Source organism: Nerophis ophidion, linkage group LG09 (genome assembly GCF_033978795.1).
Source record: "Nerophis ophidion isolate RoL-2023_Sa linkage group LG09, RoL_Noph_v1.0, whole genome shotgun sequence".
In the NCBI taxonomy this organism is placed as follows: Eukaryota; Metazoa; Chordata; class Actinopteri; order Syngnathiformes; family Syngnathidae; genus Nerophis; species Nerophis ophidion.
The window spans coordinates 52,796,335-52,815,587 of NC_084619.1; the positions used below are offsets into that span (position 1 = coordinate 52,796,335).

A 19,253-nucleotide genomic window follows, 5' to 3' on the forward strand; every position below is an offset into this window, starting at 1 on the left:
GATGATTACTACAATATATATTTCAAAAAGAATGATTGCTCTTCCTTTTTGCTTTTACCAGTAGCAGTTCAGAAGTCTTGAGTAAAAAAGTGCACAAGTAGGTCAAATGCATTAGTTAATTTCAGGTGGTTAATCAAAGATCCATACAACATAATCCGATATGATTTCATAGTTTAAAGCACTATTTATGTATTTTTTATGATAAATAAGTGCTAAAAATGTTTTTGCTTGCGCGCTTTGCACGCTCACATGAATTATTTGTGCTCCAGGTGTGCCCCAGTACAGTATTAGGTCTAGTGACGCTCCTGGTCTGAAGGTAGAGGCCTGACAAAGTGCAATCCACTACTCCAGGTTGGGGTTGGACACATTGCTAAAGACCCATTTCAATGGAGAAAGCATCGTTACTATAAGCACAGAAAAAAAAGTGCTGGAGCATGATGTGTACACATGATGTCCCCTTCACATTTCTGACTGCCCCCTCATATAAGCATGCCTAGAACCGCCCTTGCTAAGTCTAAAACTACACAGACAATACATGTAGTAGGGGAAACACACATTGTTAAAAGGGAACTGCAATTTTTGGGGGAATTTTGCCCATCGTTCACAATAATGAAAGACATGATGACATAAAGATTTTTTTTTTGTATTCTAAATATCAAATAATTGGATCAAAAATCTGCTTACAAAGAAGCTTATGGGAACCGTTCAATTCCGACGAGAAAGCTCTTTTAAACAAATATCCAAACATCTCCACTGAACTTTTATATACATGATGTAAGTATAAATGTAATGTAGTAATGGGTACATTTATAAAAACGTTTAATATTTTAGTATTTGATAATTTTAAGCATATGCGGCACAATCATTTTAAAAACGCATCACAACGTTTGCTTTGGCGAGGCATGTTTCAAAGCACCGCTTGCAGCGCGGTACTTCTGTGTTTAAAGAGTCACCTTAATTGTGAGTTTTGAAGCCAAAATACCTCCATATTGTTCTTCACACACCCTCTTTAACCAGCAGGATTTGGCCTTTTCTCCTTTCCACACTGTTTCGGTTAGTTTGTGCTTTATGTGTGTGTGTGTGTGCTGACACACTTTACATGTGCCTCAGCTCAGCAATGTCACCACCGCACGGCAGCATGCGAATAAAAACAATATACCGGTGTTTTTCCAACTACAGTATAGGATCTTTTTTAATTCATTAGTGCTGCGATACTTTGTTAGTATCGGTTTACTCTAAAATCCTAGTCAGGACACATTATAAAACTTTATTCTAATTGCCTTACTTTTGTAAGCAAAATATTGCTGTAAAGTGATTGGGATTGGCTAAACAATCCTACTTTTTGGGATTTCCCTCAAAATTTCCCAGCAGTCAGTGAGGTGCCACTAATTAAAATCTGACCTAATCAACTGACTATATATTCAGAACCTACTCAAACTGCCACAAAAACAGAGTGGCCTCTAAAGCCTGTATGTGTGTGTGTGTGTGTGTGTGTGTGCGTGCATGTTGAGTGTGGCCCAGCTGGGTGGTGTCTGTGATGGATGTCGCGCACTAGTAGCCTGACGCCAAACAGACTCCCCAGCTGTCCCACCCACTCCCACCCGCTGCCCTAGTGATGGACTGAACAGGTGGGCACACACACAAGGTTGATTCATAGAAAATGCAGTTGAGAAATGCTTATTTGGCAGTAGCGGGTGTGTAAGTGCGGCTGTAAGGGGACACAGCTTGTGTACAAATATGTATGAGACAGCTGTGACGGCAGAGGGCCCACCGTGAGGACATGGTACATTCCAGAAAAATGTTAACCTTAACTTTTCTGTGGACATTTTGCTATTTTTTATGGCAAAAATTAACATCTTAATTGTTGATTATTTAAATACATAAATATAATGTAATGCTTATTTAATGTGCTGCAAATGTTTTTCCATAACTTTTCATTTGTCATGTTGTATTTATAGGATTATTTTCACAAACTGCGAGGACGATACTAACATTTAAAAAAGGGAGTTCAAAACATTCCCATCAATAAATCATGTTTGCATATACACAGTCAATCCTTTTGCGTCTTTCTTTGAAGCAAGTTGATATTTTGGGGCTCCATAACTGATTGTTTTAATATTAGGGCTTTCAAAATTAAGTTGACTCCTGTGATAAATCACAAAAAATATCACACACAAATATGACATTTGTTTTGACCGTACAAGCTTTTTTACCTTAATCGCAACACGATCAGTGATCAGGTCAATGCATACGGCAGTACAAAAATGAATGAGGAGACTCCAACTGGTGTGCTTTTTGGCAAATTTCCGAACTTCAGATAAAACTTACGAAATGTTGTGCAAATATATAACATAATGCACTCAAGCAAAACTTTACAAATGTTTCCGGTTGACATTCTGACAATAACATTTAATTTGTCTACAAAGCCAATTTAAACACATTTTAATTATGCAAACGAGTAATCACCTGTGAATAATCATGATTAAGCCAAATCCCTAAATATGATAATTTAACAGACCTAGTTAATAAATAACTACAATAGAATAGAATGGAATAAAATAGAAAGTACTTTATTGATCCCTGGGGGAAATTCAGCACCACAGTTTGCTCACAATAGACAATAATAATAAATAAATAAATAATATATAACATATATTATATATATAATATATGAATAATATAAATATATTCTACATTTAACTATTTTGAATGTGTGTGTATTAGAGAGAAGGATGCAAGTTACACGAGGCTAGACAAAGTTATGTTTGTGTCATGCTTGTGTGTGTATTGTATATAGTTTCAAGGAGGCCCATGTGTGGGACATGACCAGTAATATCCTGGATCCTGTTTCTCTAATGTCATAAAAAATATATATTCCTTACGCACCTCACACGAACACATTTCTAAACCATTTTCCCTTCCTATCAGTTTTATATTGTATTATGCTTTGCATCTGGATATCACTTTATCAACAGTTCCCCCCCTAAAAATGTGGAATTTCGCCGAGAGAAAGTAGAGTTGCGCTATAAGTAGAAATGCATGCATCATCGTCACACAACTTCAGCTACAAACTTGCACTGAAGGCATTAAAGGGCACATAGGAGCCTCTAGTGTCAGAAAGTATGTAGACTAAACACACTTGAGTGACTACAGCTGTAGCAGAGTGGTGTCCCACACACTCACACACGCCACATGAAACACACATTGTTCAATGTGATTTCAATGGCTGCATCAGCCCTGCTAGCAATCATTTCTGCCCACAAGGGCAGGCTCTCACAAAAATACAGTAACAAGCAATACCAACGTGTGAAAAATCACATCAATAATCGTTGCACCAAAATAATTGGAACCATATGAGACAGCATCCAAATGAACGTCATTTTAGCCCAAAAATAATGTGCGCGTGTGTAAAATGTACCTCTGCGCCACATCGTAGGACTCAGGGTGTATGCAGGTCTGGTCCAGAGGGTTGAAGTGTGTCGGTATGACACTGGACTTTCCTTTGACCTTCTTTGCTGACGGTTTTTGTAGCGCTGCTGGAGGAGGTGCAGACCTGGCACTGTTGTTGACATGATAAATCCAAAAATCCTATTAGGAAGCCATCATTTACGAACAGCACTTAAGTGCATAGTCCCCTGAAAACACGCAGACCTAATAAAACATCCATTTTAATCAATCCCATGGCCTTCTAACTGAGTTCTTTGCACATATAATACAATATAATTACAAAGGGTAAAATATATTCAAAATAAAAATGTTTTGGTACATGACATTTCCCAGACGGAACACATTGCGTGTGTTCCGTGTGGGAAATGTTATGTACCAAAAAAAAACAGTGCAGCCTAGCCTTTTCACTAGCAGAAATCATAGCTAGCGAAAGAGCCAAGGAAAAGCCAAAGCTTTAAAACTCTTCAGTCGTTAAAGTGTCCAGGAGAAATACGTAAACAGACAAAAACATGTAGAAAAGTTTTTTTTAAAATTATTTTCAGTGAACAAGAAACTATTAGCAATTGTTTTTTTTTTTTCCAAATCATTAAAGCTGTTATCAGAAAAGCTTTGCAAGTTTTAGTTTTTCGCATTGCGTACCCTTACTGTACTTGAGGTTTGTACCGACCCTGGATTATGGCATATCATTACACCAGAAATGTTTCCAGTGGTGTACCTGTGCATGGTTTGCTGGTTGATTCTGATGAAGCCGGCACACTGCTGGTAGCTCTTTGGTCCTATGCCTTTGACCAGTTTCAGCTGTTCCCTGTTGACGAAGCGACCATTCTGCTCTCTCCACTCGGCAATATTCCGTGCCGTGCCTGCATTTAAACCTGCAACGTGTCTAGTAGATAACAACGAAAAGAGAGTGTCCAATATAAACGATTTAAAGACTGTGCATTAAATTATGAGGTAGGGCAGGGCGATATGGCCTTTTTTAAAATCTCGGTATTTTTACGTCATATCGCGATATACAATATGTATCTCGGTATTTTGCCTTAGCCTTGAATGAACACTTGATACATATAATCACAGCAGTATGATAATTCTATGTGTCTACATTAAAACATTCTTGTTCATACTGAATTAATATATGCTCATTTTAAACTTTCATGCAGAAAAGGAAATCACAACTAAGTCAATCGACCAAAACTTTATTTATTAAACAGTTATTAGCAGAAGACTTTTCTAATGTATAATGCTACTTTTGATAGCAACGCTGGTGCCCCACACTTGACAAATTAAAGCAGAACCACCACCTGTTTTTCTTGGGAATTAATTCTTTCTTCATTTGTTACCAGATTCGCACCTTCTTTCTCTCGTACAGTTGTGATCAAAATTATTCAACCCCCACACAATTTTGGTGTTTTAGCAAGTCGGACATTTATTCCCTATTTTGTTTATAGTCATATCAAATAAAGATGTGTCAAATAGACAAATGCAACTTGAATTACAACATTATATTTTGTAACATACCAGTGTCATTTCTCTTAATATCTCATTGACAAAATTATTCAAACCCATGAAGATCATAACTCAGAATTTGAATAAGGTCTTTTCAATCAGGTGTTTAAATGTAGATGTGGTTAGAACCATAAGGAGCAACAATTAAACTGATTGAAAAGACTGTGACGCTCAGCTTCTTGTAGATGGTCAATGGTGTATTTGCAACATGGTGAAGTCCAGAGAGTGGTCAAAGAAGTCAAGAGAGGAGGTCATTTCTCTTCATAAGAAAGGATATGGATATAAGAAAATAGCAAAGACATTACACATTCCAAGAGACACAGTTGGGAGCATAATTCGCAAGTTTAAAGCTAAAGGCACAGTGGAAACAGTACCTGGGCGTGGTAGAAAGAGGATGCTGTGTGCAACTGCTGTCCGGTATTTGAAGCGTACAGTATTGAAAAATCCCCGGGTAACAGCTGAGGAACTACAACAGGACATTGCAGACGGGGGAACGCAGGTTTCGTCCCAGACAATAAGGCGCGCACTATGAGATGAAGGCCTCCATGCCAGAACTCCCAGGCGCACCCCACTTCTGTGTACCAGGCACAAGAAGAATAGACTCCAGTATGCCAAAAATCATCTGGACAAACCCCAAAGGTTTTGGGAAACTGTTCTATGGAGTGATGAGACAAAACTGGAACTCTTTGGGCCTATGAATCAACGTTATGTCTGGAGGAGAAAAAATTAAGCTTACAAAGAGAAGAACACCTCGCCTACTGTTAAGCATGGTGGGGGGTCAATCATGCTCTGGGGCTGTTTCTCTGCCTCAGGTACCGGGAATCTCCAGCGCCTTCAAGGCATTATGAATTCTATTTCCTACCAGGATATATTAGCTGCAAATGTCATGAAGTCAGTGACGAAACTGAGGCTTGGGAGACGTTGGACCTTCCAACAGGACAACGATGCCAAGCATACCTCCAAATCAACATCAGAGTGGTTGCAGAAGAAGGGCTGGAAGACTCTGGAGTGGCCTTCACAGACGCCAGACCTAAATCCTATAGAAAACCTGTGGTGGGACTTGAAGAAGGCAGTTGCAGCACGCAAGCCCAAGAATATGAATCAACTGGAGGTCTTTGCCCAAGAGGAATGGGCTAAAATACCTGTAGATCGTTGCAAGAAGCTTTTGTCCGGTTATGTATCACGTTTGAAGGATGTAATTACTGCCAAAGGGTGTTCTGCTAAGTACTAAAGATGCATGTAACTAGGGGGTTGAATCATTTTGTCAATGAGATATTAAGAAAAAATTCCTTTTTTTGGTATTTTGTAAAATACAGTGTTACAATTTAAGTTGCATTTGTCTATTTGACACATCTTTATTTGATATGACTATAAACAAAATACGGAATAAATTTCCAACTTGATCACAACTGTATTACCGCTCGCAAGACTTTGCTAGCATCACAGCTAACATTACCCATGCTGCTCCGCGAGGGCATATACATATGTGACGTATGACGTGACAGTATGTGACGTGTGTAAGTTTGTGCGCTTGAGGTCTGTGAGAAGGAGAGACAAGAAGGAGTGGGAAGAGCCTGCGGTGTAATGCCTGCAGCTAAAAACAACTGTGTGAGAACGTATACTCTAATATTACGATATAGTCATTTTCTATATCGCACAGAGACAAACCCGCGATATATCGCTTATATCGCCCAGCCCTATTGAGAGGTACAGTATGACAAAATTAAATGAGACTCAAAGCAAAATGAATACAAACAAAAAAACAGGAGAGTCAACTTAAAGCAATCGGCCGGTTTTGTCTGAGCAATACAGAGAGGCGATTTGGAGTACTGTGACTTGCCAACTCTAAAACATGCTGCTGTGTCAACACTCCACATAATACCTCAGTCATCAACATGTCTGCGAGTTTGTGTGGATGTGTGTATAGCATGACTTCTTGGCAGGGATAAAAAAAAAAAGCTCACTTGCAGAGCAGACAAGTAAACAGATGACCTGACGGCCCAACACCGACCTACTTCATACTGTAGTTCTACTGTTAGCACTGTTCTACTGTTACTGTCTACATACATTTAAGTACAAGGCATGTGCATGTATGTAAAATATTTTTAATGCGCGTGCACAATCGTGTCATTTACCTCATCAGAGTCTCAGAGCAAATGTTGATGTCAACCCCAACGAAGCTCACACACTCCTGCACCACACTGTCCAGAGCTGCCTTCAGAGCGCTGGATGAAACATCATGCTGCAAACACACATAATAAATAGTTATAGGAAAGCTGATACGGAGAGCAAGTAAGCTCTATTTCACAGAACAGAATTTCATCAACCATTTTTGTTGATATATCCTATCTGGAATTTAGGCGCAACTTGTAGGCACAACGTCCCCGGAGAGGATTATTAAATTTCATCCTGAAAAGAGATTAAGAGCAACTGGGCCAAAGCAAATCCTGACACACCGAAAGACGTTTGATTGACAACTACAATAAAAAGAAACATAAAAAAAAACCTCCGAGAGCTGATTGACGGATGGAAAGCGCAGAGATGGTGCAAAAACAGTGAGGGTTTACTTTGGCAATTGAAGAATCTCCTCTAATTGAACCTGTCTCAGCCACTAGCCCAACAACAATTTGGGTAATATCTTCCAAAAATGATTGGAATGTTTTCCCTATTTGGAAAGACAGAGAGGCAAGCGAAAAGATAAGAGAGATTATATCAAGTCGGATGATGGCCAAGGAGCGGGACACCGATAGCTCAGCAACTGCTCAAGGATTAGCTGACAGTGTGGCGTGGACGACTGTGTGTGCACGCACGCGTGAACGTGAACGTGAACATGATCGAGCCTTGTTGTGCTGTAACATGAGCACCACTTCAATAAACACTTTCATGTTCACAGATAACAACCACGAAAGAAATCAGGGCACAGAGTGACAGACAGGAGTGATATGAAATACAGCGCGTACAAAATAATGCGTTGTTGGAGAAATGGTGGCGTAATTGATGCATTTTGGAAATGTGATAAAGTAATGCATTTTTGGAAAATGTTATAAAATATATCACTGAAAATTCTTATTAAAGTCCAACTTCTACAATCCTGTAATTGTGGAACTGTGAAGAGAAGGTAGAAATGAAGCATATATGCCATACTTTCCAGACTATATAGAACAACAGTATACCGTATTTTCAGAGTATAAGTCGCTCCGGAGTATAAGCCGCACCTGCCGAAAATGCATAATATAGAAGGAAAAACACATATATTAGTCGCACTGGAGTATAAATCGCATTTTTTGGGGACATTTATTTGATAAAATCCAACACCAAGAATAGACATTTGAAAGGCAATTTGAAATAACTAAACAACAGTGAACAGGCTGAATAAGTGTACGTTATATGACGCATATCAATCAATCAATCAATCAATGTTTATTTATATAGCCCCAAATCACAAATGTCTCAAAGGACTGCACAAATCATTACGACTACAACATCCTCGGAAGAACCCACAAAAGGGCAAGGAAAACTCACACCCAGTGGGCAGGGAGAATTCACATTCAGTGGGACGCCAGTGACAATGCTGACTATGAGAAACCTTGGAGAGGACCTCAGATGTGGGCAACCCCCCCCCTCTAGGGGACCGAAAGCAATGGATGTCGAGCGGGTCTAACATGATACTGTGAAAGTTCAATCCATAGTGGCTCCAAGACAGCAGTGAGAGTCCCGTCCACAGGAAACCATCTCAAGCGGATCAGCAGCGTAGAGATGTCCCCAACCGATACAGGTGAGCGGTCCATCCTGGGTCCCGACGAGCGGTCCATCCTGGGTCTCGACTCTGGACAGTCAGTACTTCATCCATGGTCATCGGACCGGACCCCCTCCACAAGGGAGGGGGGGACATAGGAGAAAGAAAAGAAGCGGCAGATCAACTGGTCTAAAAAGGAGGTCTATTTAAAGGCTAGAGTATACAGATGAGTTTTAAGATGAGACTTAAATGCTTCTACTGAGGTAGCATCTCGAACTGTTACCGGGAGGGCATTCCAGAGTACTGGAGCCCGAACGGAAAACGCTCTATAGCCCGCAGACTTTTTTTGAGCTCTAGGAATCACTAATAAGCCGGAGTCTTTTGAACGCAGATTTCTTGCCGGGACATACGGTACAATACAATCGGCAAGATAGGCTGGAGCTAGACCGTGTAGTATTTTATACGTAAGTAGTAAAACCTTAAAGTCACATCTTAAGTGCACAGGAAGCCAGTGCAGGTGAGCCAGTACAGGCGTAATATGATCAAACTTTCTTGTTCTTGTCAAAAGTCTAGCAGCCGCATTTTGTACCAACTGTAATCTTTTAATGCTAGACATGGGGAGACCCGAAAATAATACGTTACAGTAATCGAGACGAGACGTAACAAACGCATGGATAATGATCTCGGCGTCTTTAGTGGACAAAATGGAGCGAATTTTAGCGATATTACGGAGATGAAAGAAGGCCGTTTTAGTAACGCTTTTAATGTGTGACTCAAAGGAGAGAGTTGGGTCGAAGATAATACCCAGATTTTTTACAGAGTCACCTTGTTTTATTATTTGGTTGTCAAATGTTAAAGTTGTATTATTAAATAGAGGTCGGTGTCTAGCAGGACCGATAATCAGCATTTCCGTTTTTTTGGCATTAAGTTGCAAAAAGTTAGCGGACATCCATTGTTTAATTTCATTAAGACACGCTTCCAACTGACTACAGTCCGGCGTGTTGGTCAGCTTTAGGGGCATGTAAAGTTGGGTGTCATCAGCATAACAGTGAAAGCTAATACCGTATTTGCGTATGACGTCACCTAGCGGCAGCATGTAGATGCTGAAGAGTACAGGGCCAAGGACCGAACCCTGGGGAACTCCACACGTTACCTTAACATAGTCCGAGGTCACACTGTTATAGGAGACGCACTGCATCCTATCAGTAAGATAAGAGTTAAACCATGACAGGGCTGAGTCTGACAGACCAATTCGTATTTTGATACGCTCTAATAAAATATTATATAACGTGCAATCAATTTCGGACCCAACTACTTTGCTGTCAAATACGTAGCGAGGAAAATCATGTACTGCAATGTGCTCTCAAGTATGTCCTCTTAATATATTCTGTTATCTAAAATCAAAATCTAAACTGATCCAAATAACCATCCCTAGTGATGACACAGCCATCTGATGCTTAAAGAATCCTGAGAGGCACCACAGCTGGAAGCGTCGTGAAGACAATACAACAAACAAGACAATCCTATGCAGGAGAAACGAATGATTTACGACCACGAGTGAGGGGATACACAAAGAGGGAGGAGTCCAGGGAGAGTTTGCAGAGTGGAGGAAATCACCTGTAACATTACACCGGAGAAGAATGTTTTCACACGAGAAAATAAGTGGAGGTGAGCCTTCACCTGCAGTAAGGAACCGATGAAGTGTTCTCACATTCTTATAGGAACCTTAAAGCAGGTGGCAATAGTGCACTTCCTGTGACATGCTCAAAAAATGTGCTCAGTTGAAACAGACTGAAACCTGTAGTACGTGATTCCTGTTTTGGGCCCACACTTGTTTACATAACCAGTCAAACAACAACACAAACAGGAGGTAATTGGTGACTGAGAACAGGGAAAATCACTTAAATATGTAATGACATGATGGCAAAGTAGAGTGGCAGAAAGTCAAAAGTGCAGAAAAACAGTGACGTTTTGCTGTATTAAACCCATTCAGTTTTCAGTTTGCACTACTCTGTTAACAGTAGGCACTAAATGTACCAGTGGACCATGTCATCCTGTATTGCTGCATCCATCTACCAGTTTGCTGCTCATCTCCTCCTTTCCATCACCCAAAAGCCCAACTCACAATCGACTTCCACGCCTCATTTATTCTCACCTGTCTGTCATTTTCTTGGACATCTTGCTTCCTTTCCTTTGCAAGTGAATAGGTCTTAACATGTTAAACCAGCCTGCAGATTAGCATGTGTAAACTATATACAGTCCATTTTTGTTCTTTTAGATAACAGCTTAAATAAACTTAAATGACAAAAGCAGTACAAAAAAATGACTTAATGATAAATGACAGTAACCTCAATAGATAAATACCCCATTCCTTCATAGTGTACTCAACAAATTCAGTGACTGGTTTGGTTCAAATCATCAAGTAGGTGTAAGGATTAGCAATAAACTTGCTGAAGGCGGCCAACATATGCTAAATGACCGCCAGGCAGACCTTCTGTTTGCACCTTGACTGCTTAAATTCCGCGGTTACCACACCAGAGGTAAGATATCTCTGTTTACAACACCAAAACAAGCCTCAAACCTGCCTATGTCCTGATAGAAAACCTCCAGGAGGGTGTCTAAGAGTAATTACATAGCCACAAACTGTAAATAAAGGGAAGCAGCAAGACAAAGCAAAATAGCAAAGGGAAATAAACTGCTGAGATGTAAGGTGCTGACAGACAACGATGACAGAAGACTAAAACACCATTCGCCAGAGATGAGGTTGGTAACTGGAATATTACTGGAGACAGGCTGGCTGCAGATGTGAAGTAGAGCCGGAGGCTTGTAAATGTTCCTCTAAGATTTGTGGACTAGAGATTTCAAATATCACAACATTACTACCGTGGTCTGCTAAAATAGGCCAGGAGAGCAATTACATACTGAAACATGCTTGCTGCTACTGCATGTCTGCACTCTGCACTGCCTTTGACAAATCTAAAAGGCCATAACCAAGATAATTAAGAACAATCAATTACTTGAAAAAATACATACAAATCTATCAAGCTAAACTCAGGCTTATTCTGTCACCTAGTGGCCCTTCATTAAAATGCACTGTCCGACTGTCTGTACTTTTCCAGTATTTCTGGTCAACTTGTTTTTGTTGCCCGAGGTTACTTTAAGTACCCGCATATAACTGACGATACAAAAGCGTAGTTTGTATTAAAAAAAATATATAATAAAAATATTTTCAAAAGTGTTTTCATAATTTGTGGGGAGTCAGAAAGGTTCCACTCTTGAACAACAAAAAATACATTAATCCTCCTTGAACAGCTGCTTTTATGCAGCCCCTAAACAACACAATAGTTAGTGATATAACAACATCGCAATAAAAATATAAAAAATGACAAAGGCGTAAGAATGTTAAGCTTCATTCCTGTATACACCTCCCTCATCATCTCATCACTCATGCACTCTGACAGGATAATGTGGAAACAATTAAAATAGTAGCAGCTTACATTCTGGCAGCTTCCACCATTGATAACAGATTTTTTTTCCCACGCCTCAAAACATTGAGGAAAGGAAGCATCAATCTTTGTCAACGCCGAATTTCTTTCCTCTCCTTCCGTCTTCTCCTGTCTCCCCTGTGGGCACAACCGGCACAGCTTAGGAGCAGTGCGCGCACACACTTGCCCTTTGCACAAGGGCCCTTCATACACTCGACAGGGATATTCGGCTTTCAGGTGTCATTTCAGAGTGAACCTGAAATGCACTATAACTCTTTACAGTTGAACTTGATTTCCCCTTCGATAAACTTCGGAATGCACAAATCCAACTTGCGAAACGTCTACAAAATAGGGCCGAACTGCAAACGTCACAAGTGACAAGCTGCTAATGACACTCATCATCCCTTGATGTGACATCCTGGTCTCATGATATCAAAACGTGAACAGCATGATCAAGAAGACTTGGACCTATGATTTTAATCGACATTCGAAACACTTCCTTGTAGTCTCCATCAATTTTATTGGATATGCTTTGGTGTAGATCATGAGTGTCAAACTCTGGCCCGTGCAATTTCATTTGGCCCTTGAGGCAATATCAAATTAACATTAGAGCTGGCCCACCGGTATTATACATCTGCCGCTATAACACCGCATTCGCCGCTAATACTCATACTTGCCAACCCTCCCGATTTTCCAACCATTCTGCAACCAAGGCTGCAAATAAAAAAGAGGCATTAAATGTTTTATTTTAATTTTATTTAATATACCATTGATGTCTTTCGTTAGTTTTTTGAAAGTTGATTTTGCATTATTAAGTTATACAAGTATTGCTTGTTCCATATTCATTGTTAAAGCAAATCAGTGTAGCAAACTGAGCAATAATTAACAATTTAGTCATGCACTTTCTCTTCCTACTTTTAAGGCTTGAATGTTTGATTACTTCATTATTGTTATTTTATTTTCAAAATTATTATTAACTTGTGAAAAAAAGTTTATTTTGATATTTTCCTCAGAAGGCTACAAATAGAAAAGAGGCATTACATTTTTATTTAAATTGTATTTATATGCCATTGATATTTTATCATTATTATTATTATTATTTGAAACTCGATTTTGCATGTCACTATAAAGTTATATAAGCCCTGCTCGTTAAATATTCAATGCAAAATTTGTTTGGGTCACTATTAAAATGTTCATTTGTTCAACCTTGGCCCACGGCTTTGTTCAGTTTAAAATTTTGGCCCACTCTGTATTTGAGTTTGACACCCGTGGTGTAGATTGTTCTCCATCCATCCATCCATTTTCTACCGCTTATTCCCTTTCGAGGTCGCGGGGGGCGCTGGCGCCTATCTCAGCTACAATCGGGCGGAAGGCGGGGTACACCCTGGACAAGTCGCCACCTCATCGCAGGGCCAACACAGATAGACAGACAACATTCACACACTAGGGCCAATTTAGTATTGCCAATCAACCTATCCCCAGGTGCATGTCTTTGGAAGTGGGAGGAAGCCGGAGTACCCGGAGGGAACCCACGCATTCACGGGGAGAACATGCAAACTCCACACAGAAAGATCCCGAGCCTGGATTTGAACCCAGGACTGCAGGGAACTTCGTATTGTGAGGCAGACGCACTAACCCCTCTGCCACAGTGAAGCCCGATTGTTCTCCAAAGTAACTTTTATATTGTTTTTTTTTAGTCTGTCTGCAAGATGCTAGATTCTGGAGGCTTTCCCAGATTGCAAATGGCACCACACTCACCCTCTCCAAACTTACCATGATTTATCTTGTGAAAATGTTCAGAGTTTAAATATTGATATCTTGAAGTCATTGCCATTATTATTTTTCCAAACAGTTGAAAATAAAAAAAACATAAACACATGCACACTTTTAGCAGCATTACTCTATATATTAAGATTAAGATTAGTTTATTTCAAAAGAGATAATGCAATTGCATAAAACGCATGACTACACATGGTTAAAAAAGCCAGAATTAGCCAGAAGGCTAGTTTTCATCTGTCGTACCCTGGCCATGATGTAAAAAAGGCAGTAAAATTACAATTTAAAAGAAAAACAAAAGAAAGAAAGATACAAATAAAAAAAAACACAATACATATACAATATGATAAAAATTAAAATACAACATTGGGTTCCCTCCGTGTACTCCGGCTTCCTCCCATCTCTAAAGACATGCAGCTGGGGATAGGTTGATTAGCAACACTAAATTGGCCCTAGTGTGTAAATGTGAGTGTGAATGTTGTCTGTCTATCTGTGTTGGCCCCGGGATGGGGTAGCGACTTGTCCAGGGTGTACCCCGCCTTCCGCCCGAATGCAGCTTAGAAAGGCTCCAGCATACCCTGCGACCCCAAAAGGGACAAGCGGTAGAAAATGGATGGATGGATCACAACATAACATTTATCTTAGCATCAAAACTGGCTCATCTTGTAGTGCTGGCAGCTATATGCGTTAAGAAGCCACATTTTCAATTTGTATATATATATATGTTTAGTAGCATTAATGTCACTGCATGTCGCCCGTTGTTGTTATGTGCATGCCATGTTAGAGGTTCAAGGTTCAAGTTTATTTGTCACATGCAGACTACACCGCAGTGAAATGCTTTTTTCCATGCTCTTCGAATATTGCGTACAGTGGGATCCAAACACTAGTTGCAGAATCTAATACACTAAATACAAAAAAATACAAAAAATTGAATAGCTGAATAGATGAGCTCTTACCATTTTTAAGTAGAAAAGCTTGATTCATGTCCAAATAAGTATGTCCACCTCGCGGTGACATCACAACATTTACCAGATAGCAAAACCCCGCACAGAGAGTACTCCAAAGCTTATCCCAAAATGCATAAACAATAGGATTTGACTCTTCGGCATTGTTTAACCAACATCGTTAGTTGATGAGTCAGAAAATACTACCTTTATCATTCACCATTCCAACTGAACCAGCAAATGTATTTAGAATTGTTAGACTCTTAGATCACACACTGAATTTTAGCATACAGCGCCTTGTTATAGAACAGCAGGTTGTGCAAAACAGTTGAAAATGTGCATTTAAAAGTTTAGTGCAGATTTCATTAGGACTTCACCGGCAAAATGTGAATTTTTGGTGGACCATCCCTTATCCCTAACTTTGTGTGGGTAATGCATAAATAAGCCACAAAACACGGAGGAGGAAGACAGGTGGATAAATAAAGTGCATGTGACAAGGGACAAAAAATTCCGCAAAAGTCTGTAGACAGGATTGTGATAAAAATCAATGAAAGGTAAAGTGACATTCTACTTTTTTAGTCTACTTTGTTATTCTGTAGACTAAAAAGTAAGAAAACAAGGCAATGTTTTTCTGACACAGCTGTGTGTGTGTGTGTGTGTGTGTGTGTGTGTGTGTGTGTGTGTGTGTGTGTGTGTGTGTGTGTGTGTGTGTGTGTGTGTGTGTGTGTGTGTGTGTGGAAACCACAAGAGACTGACATATGAAGAAGCACTCCAACGGCCACACCCAATAAGTGTCTAATTAAATAACAGTTTGATACTTACAGTGGATTAAATAACTATAAAACTCTTTTGTATGTATTTCGTTATAGGTGACCATGATTTTAAAAAGAAATTGGGAGTGTTGGATGTTGATTTAAAGTATCCAGGTTGTGCTCGCATCGCAGCAGTGAAAAACTTTGCTCCCACAGCCATAGTTAAGCTCAATCTGATTTTAATGGTCCTCACTTTTTTAGCTCTCAGCTCATTTCCTCCATTCTCTCAGAGCTGTCACTCAAGCAGGGCTAAAGCAGGGAGAAGTGAAAGAGTGATCCCGCTGTGCCAGCTATGCTAGAGTTACATCTGCCCACACTCTTTTTGGTTCTTATGGGCAACAATCTTTCAGAAAGAGAACTCAAAATGTCAGAAACCGCACGGAGGGACTTTTCAAGAAAAATGCAACTAAACGCAAAGCCAAGTCGTACAGTATATTGACATCAATGTATGCAATACAGAGAGCGCTCGCTGGCAGGTCAAAGTGATGTGCCGTCTCGTATCTGTCAGCGCCCGGGGTTTATTTACCCAGTTATATTATCATTTGTTGACCTAGTCACATGATCTGAGGGAGGGAGGTGCGGTTCCCCCGGCACCCTGGAGAGCCATGCGAAGAGAGATGCAGGCCTGTGACCTAACAAACTCAGACACACATACACACACAGGCACTTACACAATATGACCTATGGACTTTCATCAAATTTCACTCTGCACTGACCCTTCAATGTTCCTGTCATTCTTTTTTCACTGACTTTTGTCACCATCTGCTGTCCTGTTTTAATCCCCGTGTTTCCCCTCTGTCCCTAAAGTCAATATGGGAGTCTGTCTTGATCCTCAGGAACAATGACTCCTAATTAATGTGTTAGTCAAACTAAAAAAAAAGGCTTGTCAAGCATCTATCTAATTTTTGTATCACTTAAGCGTTCCGGTTCTGTTACCCTGTTCAAAGTATGTCTGCTCTTGAAGAAGTTTCTGCAAAAAATGAAATTTTGTTGTGCTTGTGCAATAACAATAAAGTTCCTTCCTTTTTTGTTTATTTCCAAAACGACTGCAGAAAGGTCTGGTAAAAAAAAAAGTGCAGTAAAAACATACGTTCCCTGGGGTTGAAATCGTTAATCGACTTAGCGGCCCCCGTCATCTGTTGACACAGGCCTCCATTAAAGTTGATCCATGTACCTCTTCTTCTATGTCTTCCCAGAAGCCCATTTATCAAATAAACAGACCTATTACTACGTTATTTGTTTTCCCTAAAATACTTCAATAGGTCTAATACACACAGTCAAATTAGTAGTGGTATACACACTGCTATGATGAAATGTAGTACAATCTAACCGCGGTTTTCGTGCGCCCCATTTTTTATATGGTTCTGTTGTCAACAAAGAGCTTTATCAAAATTATGCCGCGGTTTTTGCATTCTTTACTGGCCTTTGTAGGGGAAAACATTGCATGCAACAAACTTGTGTGTTATTCTGCGGAATCGAGTGCGCAATGTACAGTGGGGCAAAAAAGTGTTTAGTCAGCCACCGATTGTGAAAGTTCTCCCACTTAAAATGATGAAGGAGGTCTGTAATTTTCATCATAGGTACACCTCAACTGTGAGAGACAGAATGTGAAAAAAAATCCAGGAATTCACATTGTAGGAATTTTTAAGAACTTATTTGTAAATTATGGTGGAAAATAAGTATTTGGTCAACCATTCAAAGCTCTCACTGATGGAAGGAGGTTTTGGCTCAAAATCTCACGATACATGGCCCCATTCATTCTTTCCTTAACGCGGAACAATCGTCCTGTCCCCTTAGCAGAAAAACAGCCCCAAAACATGATGTTTCAACCCCCATGCTTCACGGTAGGTATGGTGTTCTTGGGATGCAGGTCAGTATTCTTCTTCCTCCAAACACGACAAGTTGAGTTTATACCAAAATGGATACATGGATGATACAGCAGAGGATTGGGAGAATGTCATGTGGTCAGATGAAACCAAAATAGAACTTTTTGGTATAAACTCAACTTGGGGGGGGCAGCGGTGGCGGCGATGACCAAGAAGAACGCGGAGTTGGAATATAATTACACTTTATGTTCATATTTATATACGTATTTATATACTTATATAATATGTAACTACAAGCTACATTCATAGACAGAGTCCCATTGCTTTTATGAGCGGCCGAGCGAGTCAAAAGCCGAAAAAAGAAAAAAAAAAAAATTTATTTTATTTGTGGCGTCCGTAATTCTTTAAATGAATGTGTGGGAAACCCTGTATCGATTTAAGCTGCAGCTGCCTCCAAAAGTGATACCTTAAGTTTGGAAATGCTGATTCAGATATAAAATATAATATACAATAAAATAATAACTACGAGTCGACTTCCTTTATTTTTAGTTGTCGAACTGTGCATGCAAGTGACGTCTGGCCACATTGGGGCCACTTTAGGAATTGTGCGCGTTTATACTGGAGTATGATAAAGATCACTTGTAGTGTAAACAGCTGCAGAAAATGTGATATAGAGAAAATCAGATTTCGGCCATGTTGGCCTGCAGTGTAAACATAGTCAGAATTTACATGCGGACAAAAATTAGCATAAAAATCTAAAAGTGTAAAATTAATCCGCAACGATGCAGAGTGTTTTTCACGTGCAAAGATTTATGCACTGTTCTCTCTTCTGGGCACACAAAAAATATGCTGAAATAATATGTATCCCCTTCTAAAGTCATATGTGATTAATAAAATGAGTCCAAATTCACAAGTTTTGTTGTAGATAATGCTACACATGTACAGAATAAAACATGTGATGTTAGTACATGGCCCTGTGATGAGGTGGCGACTTGTCCAGGGTGTACCCCGCCTTCCGCCCGATTGTAGCTGATATAGGCGCCAGCGCCCCCCGCGATCCCAAAAGGGAATAAGCGGTAGAAAATGGATGGATGGATGGATGTTAGTACATCAGTTAAAGAACATGAGTAAATTACATTAAAAACATGCTGTAATTTGATTTTGATATTATTATTAATTTCATCTTCTGATAGATTAAAAATGAAGACCAATGGGAGCATTTTAAAACTCTGCCAGACTCAATTCCACCTATTCGAGTAATAAACATTACCACATCATTTATTCAGAAAGTATATATATAACGACAAATGAAGATAGAAAACTATTCAAGGCAACATGTAAGTAAAAAAAACTGATTTGTACATTTTCAGAATGTGTTTGGTCTAATTCTAAACAAAATAAACAACCTGAAGTAGGGTTTAGCTGATTTCTTATGGGAAAAATTATTTCTTGGAAACAGATGACTGACAAAAACCGAGGTACCACTGTACATGTCTCAAATGTGCTTTTCTTGCACATTTTCCATGTACTGTAAGTGCGCACAAGTCAAGTATCTTACCTGGTACGTTCCAATGCCTATGTGTTTTGGATCTATCTTCACAAGCTCCGCCAACGGATCCTGGACACGTCTTCCAATGGACACTGTTCACAAACACAGACGGGCAGACAGGATGCCAACGAGACGTCAAATGAGATTCATGAACTTGAACTGTTGCGGCACTCGA

At 39.7% G+C, this 19,253-nt stretch overlaps 1 protein-coding gene across 1 annotated transcript in view; it reads right to left on the minus strand.

Moving 5' to 3' along the window:
* srbd1 (S1 RNA binding domain 1) overlaps positions 1-19,253 on the minus strand; it is a 97,701-nt gene that overhangs the window by 15,050 nt on the left and 63,398 nt on the right. Inside the window, exons 16-19 of the mRNA XM_061911213.1 lie at positions 19,088-19,170; positions 7,086-7,192; positions 4,163-4,330; positions 3,419-3,559 (exon numbers count right to left, since the gene is read on the minus strand). Coding sequence (XP_061767197.1) covers positions 3,419-3,559; positions 4,163-4,330; positions 7,086-7,192; positions 19,088-19,170 — 499 coding nt within the window. The remainder of the gene's footprint in view (positions 1-3,418; positions 3,560-4,162; positions 4,331-7,085; positions 7,193-19,087; positions 19,171-19,253) is intronic.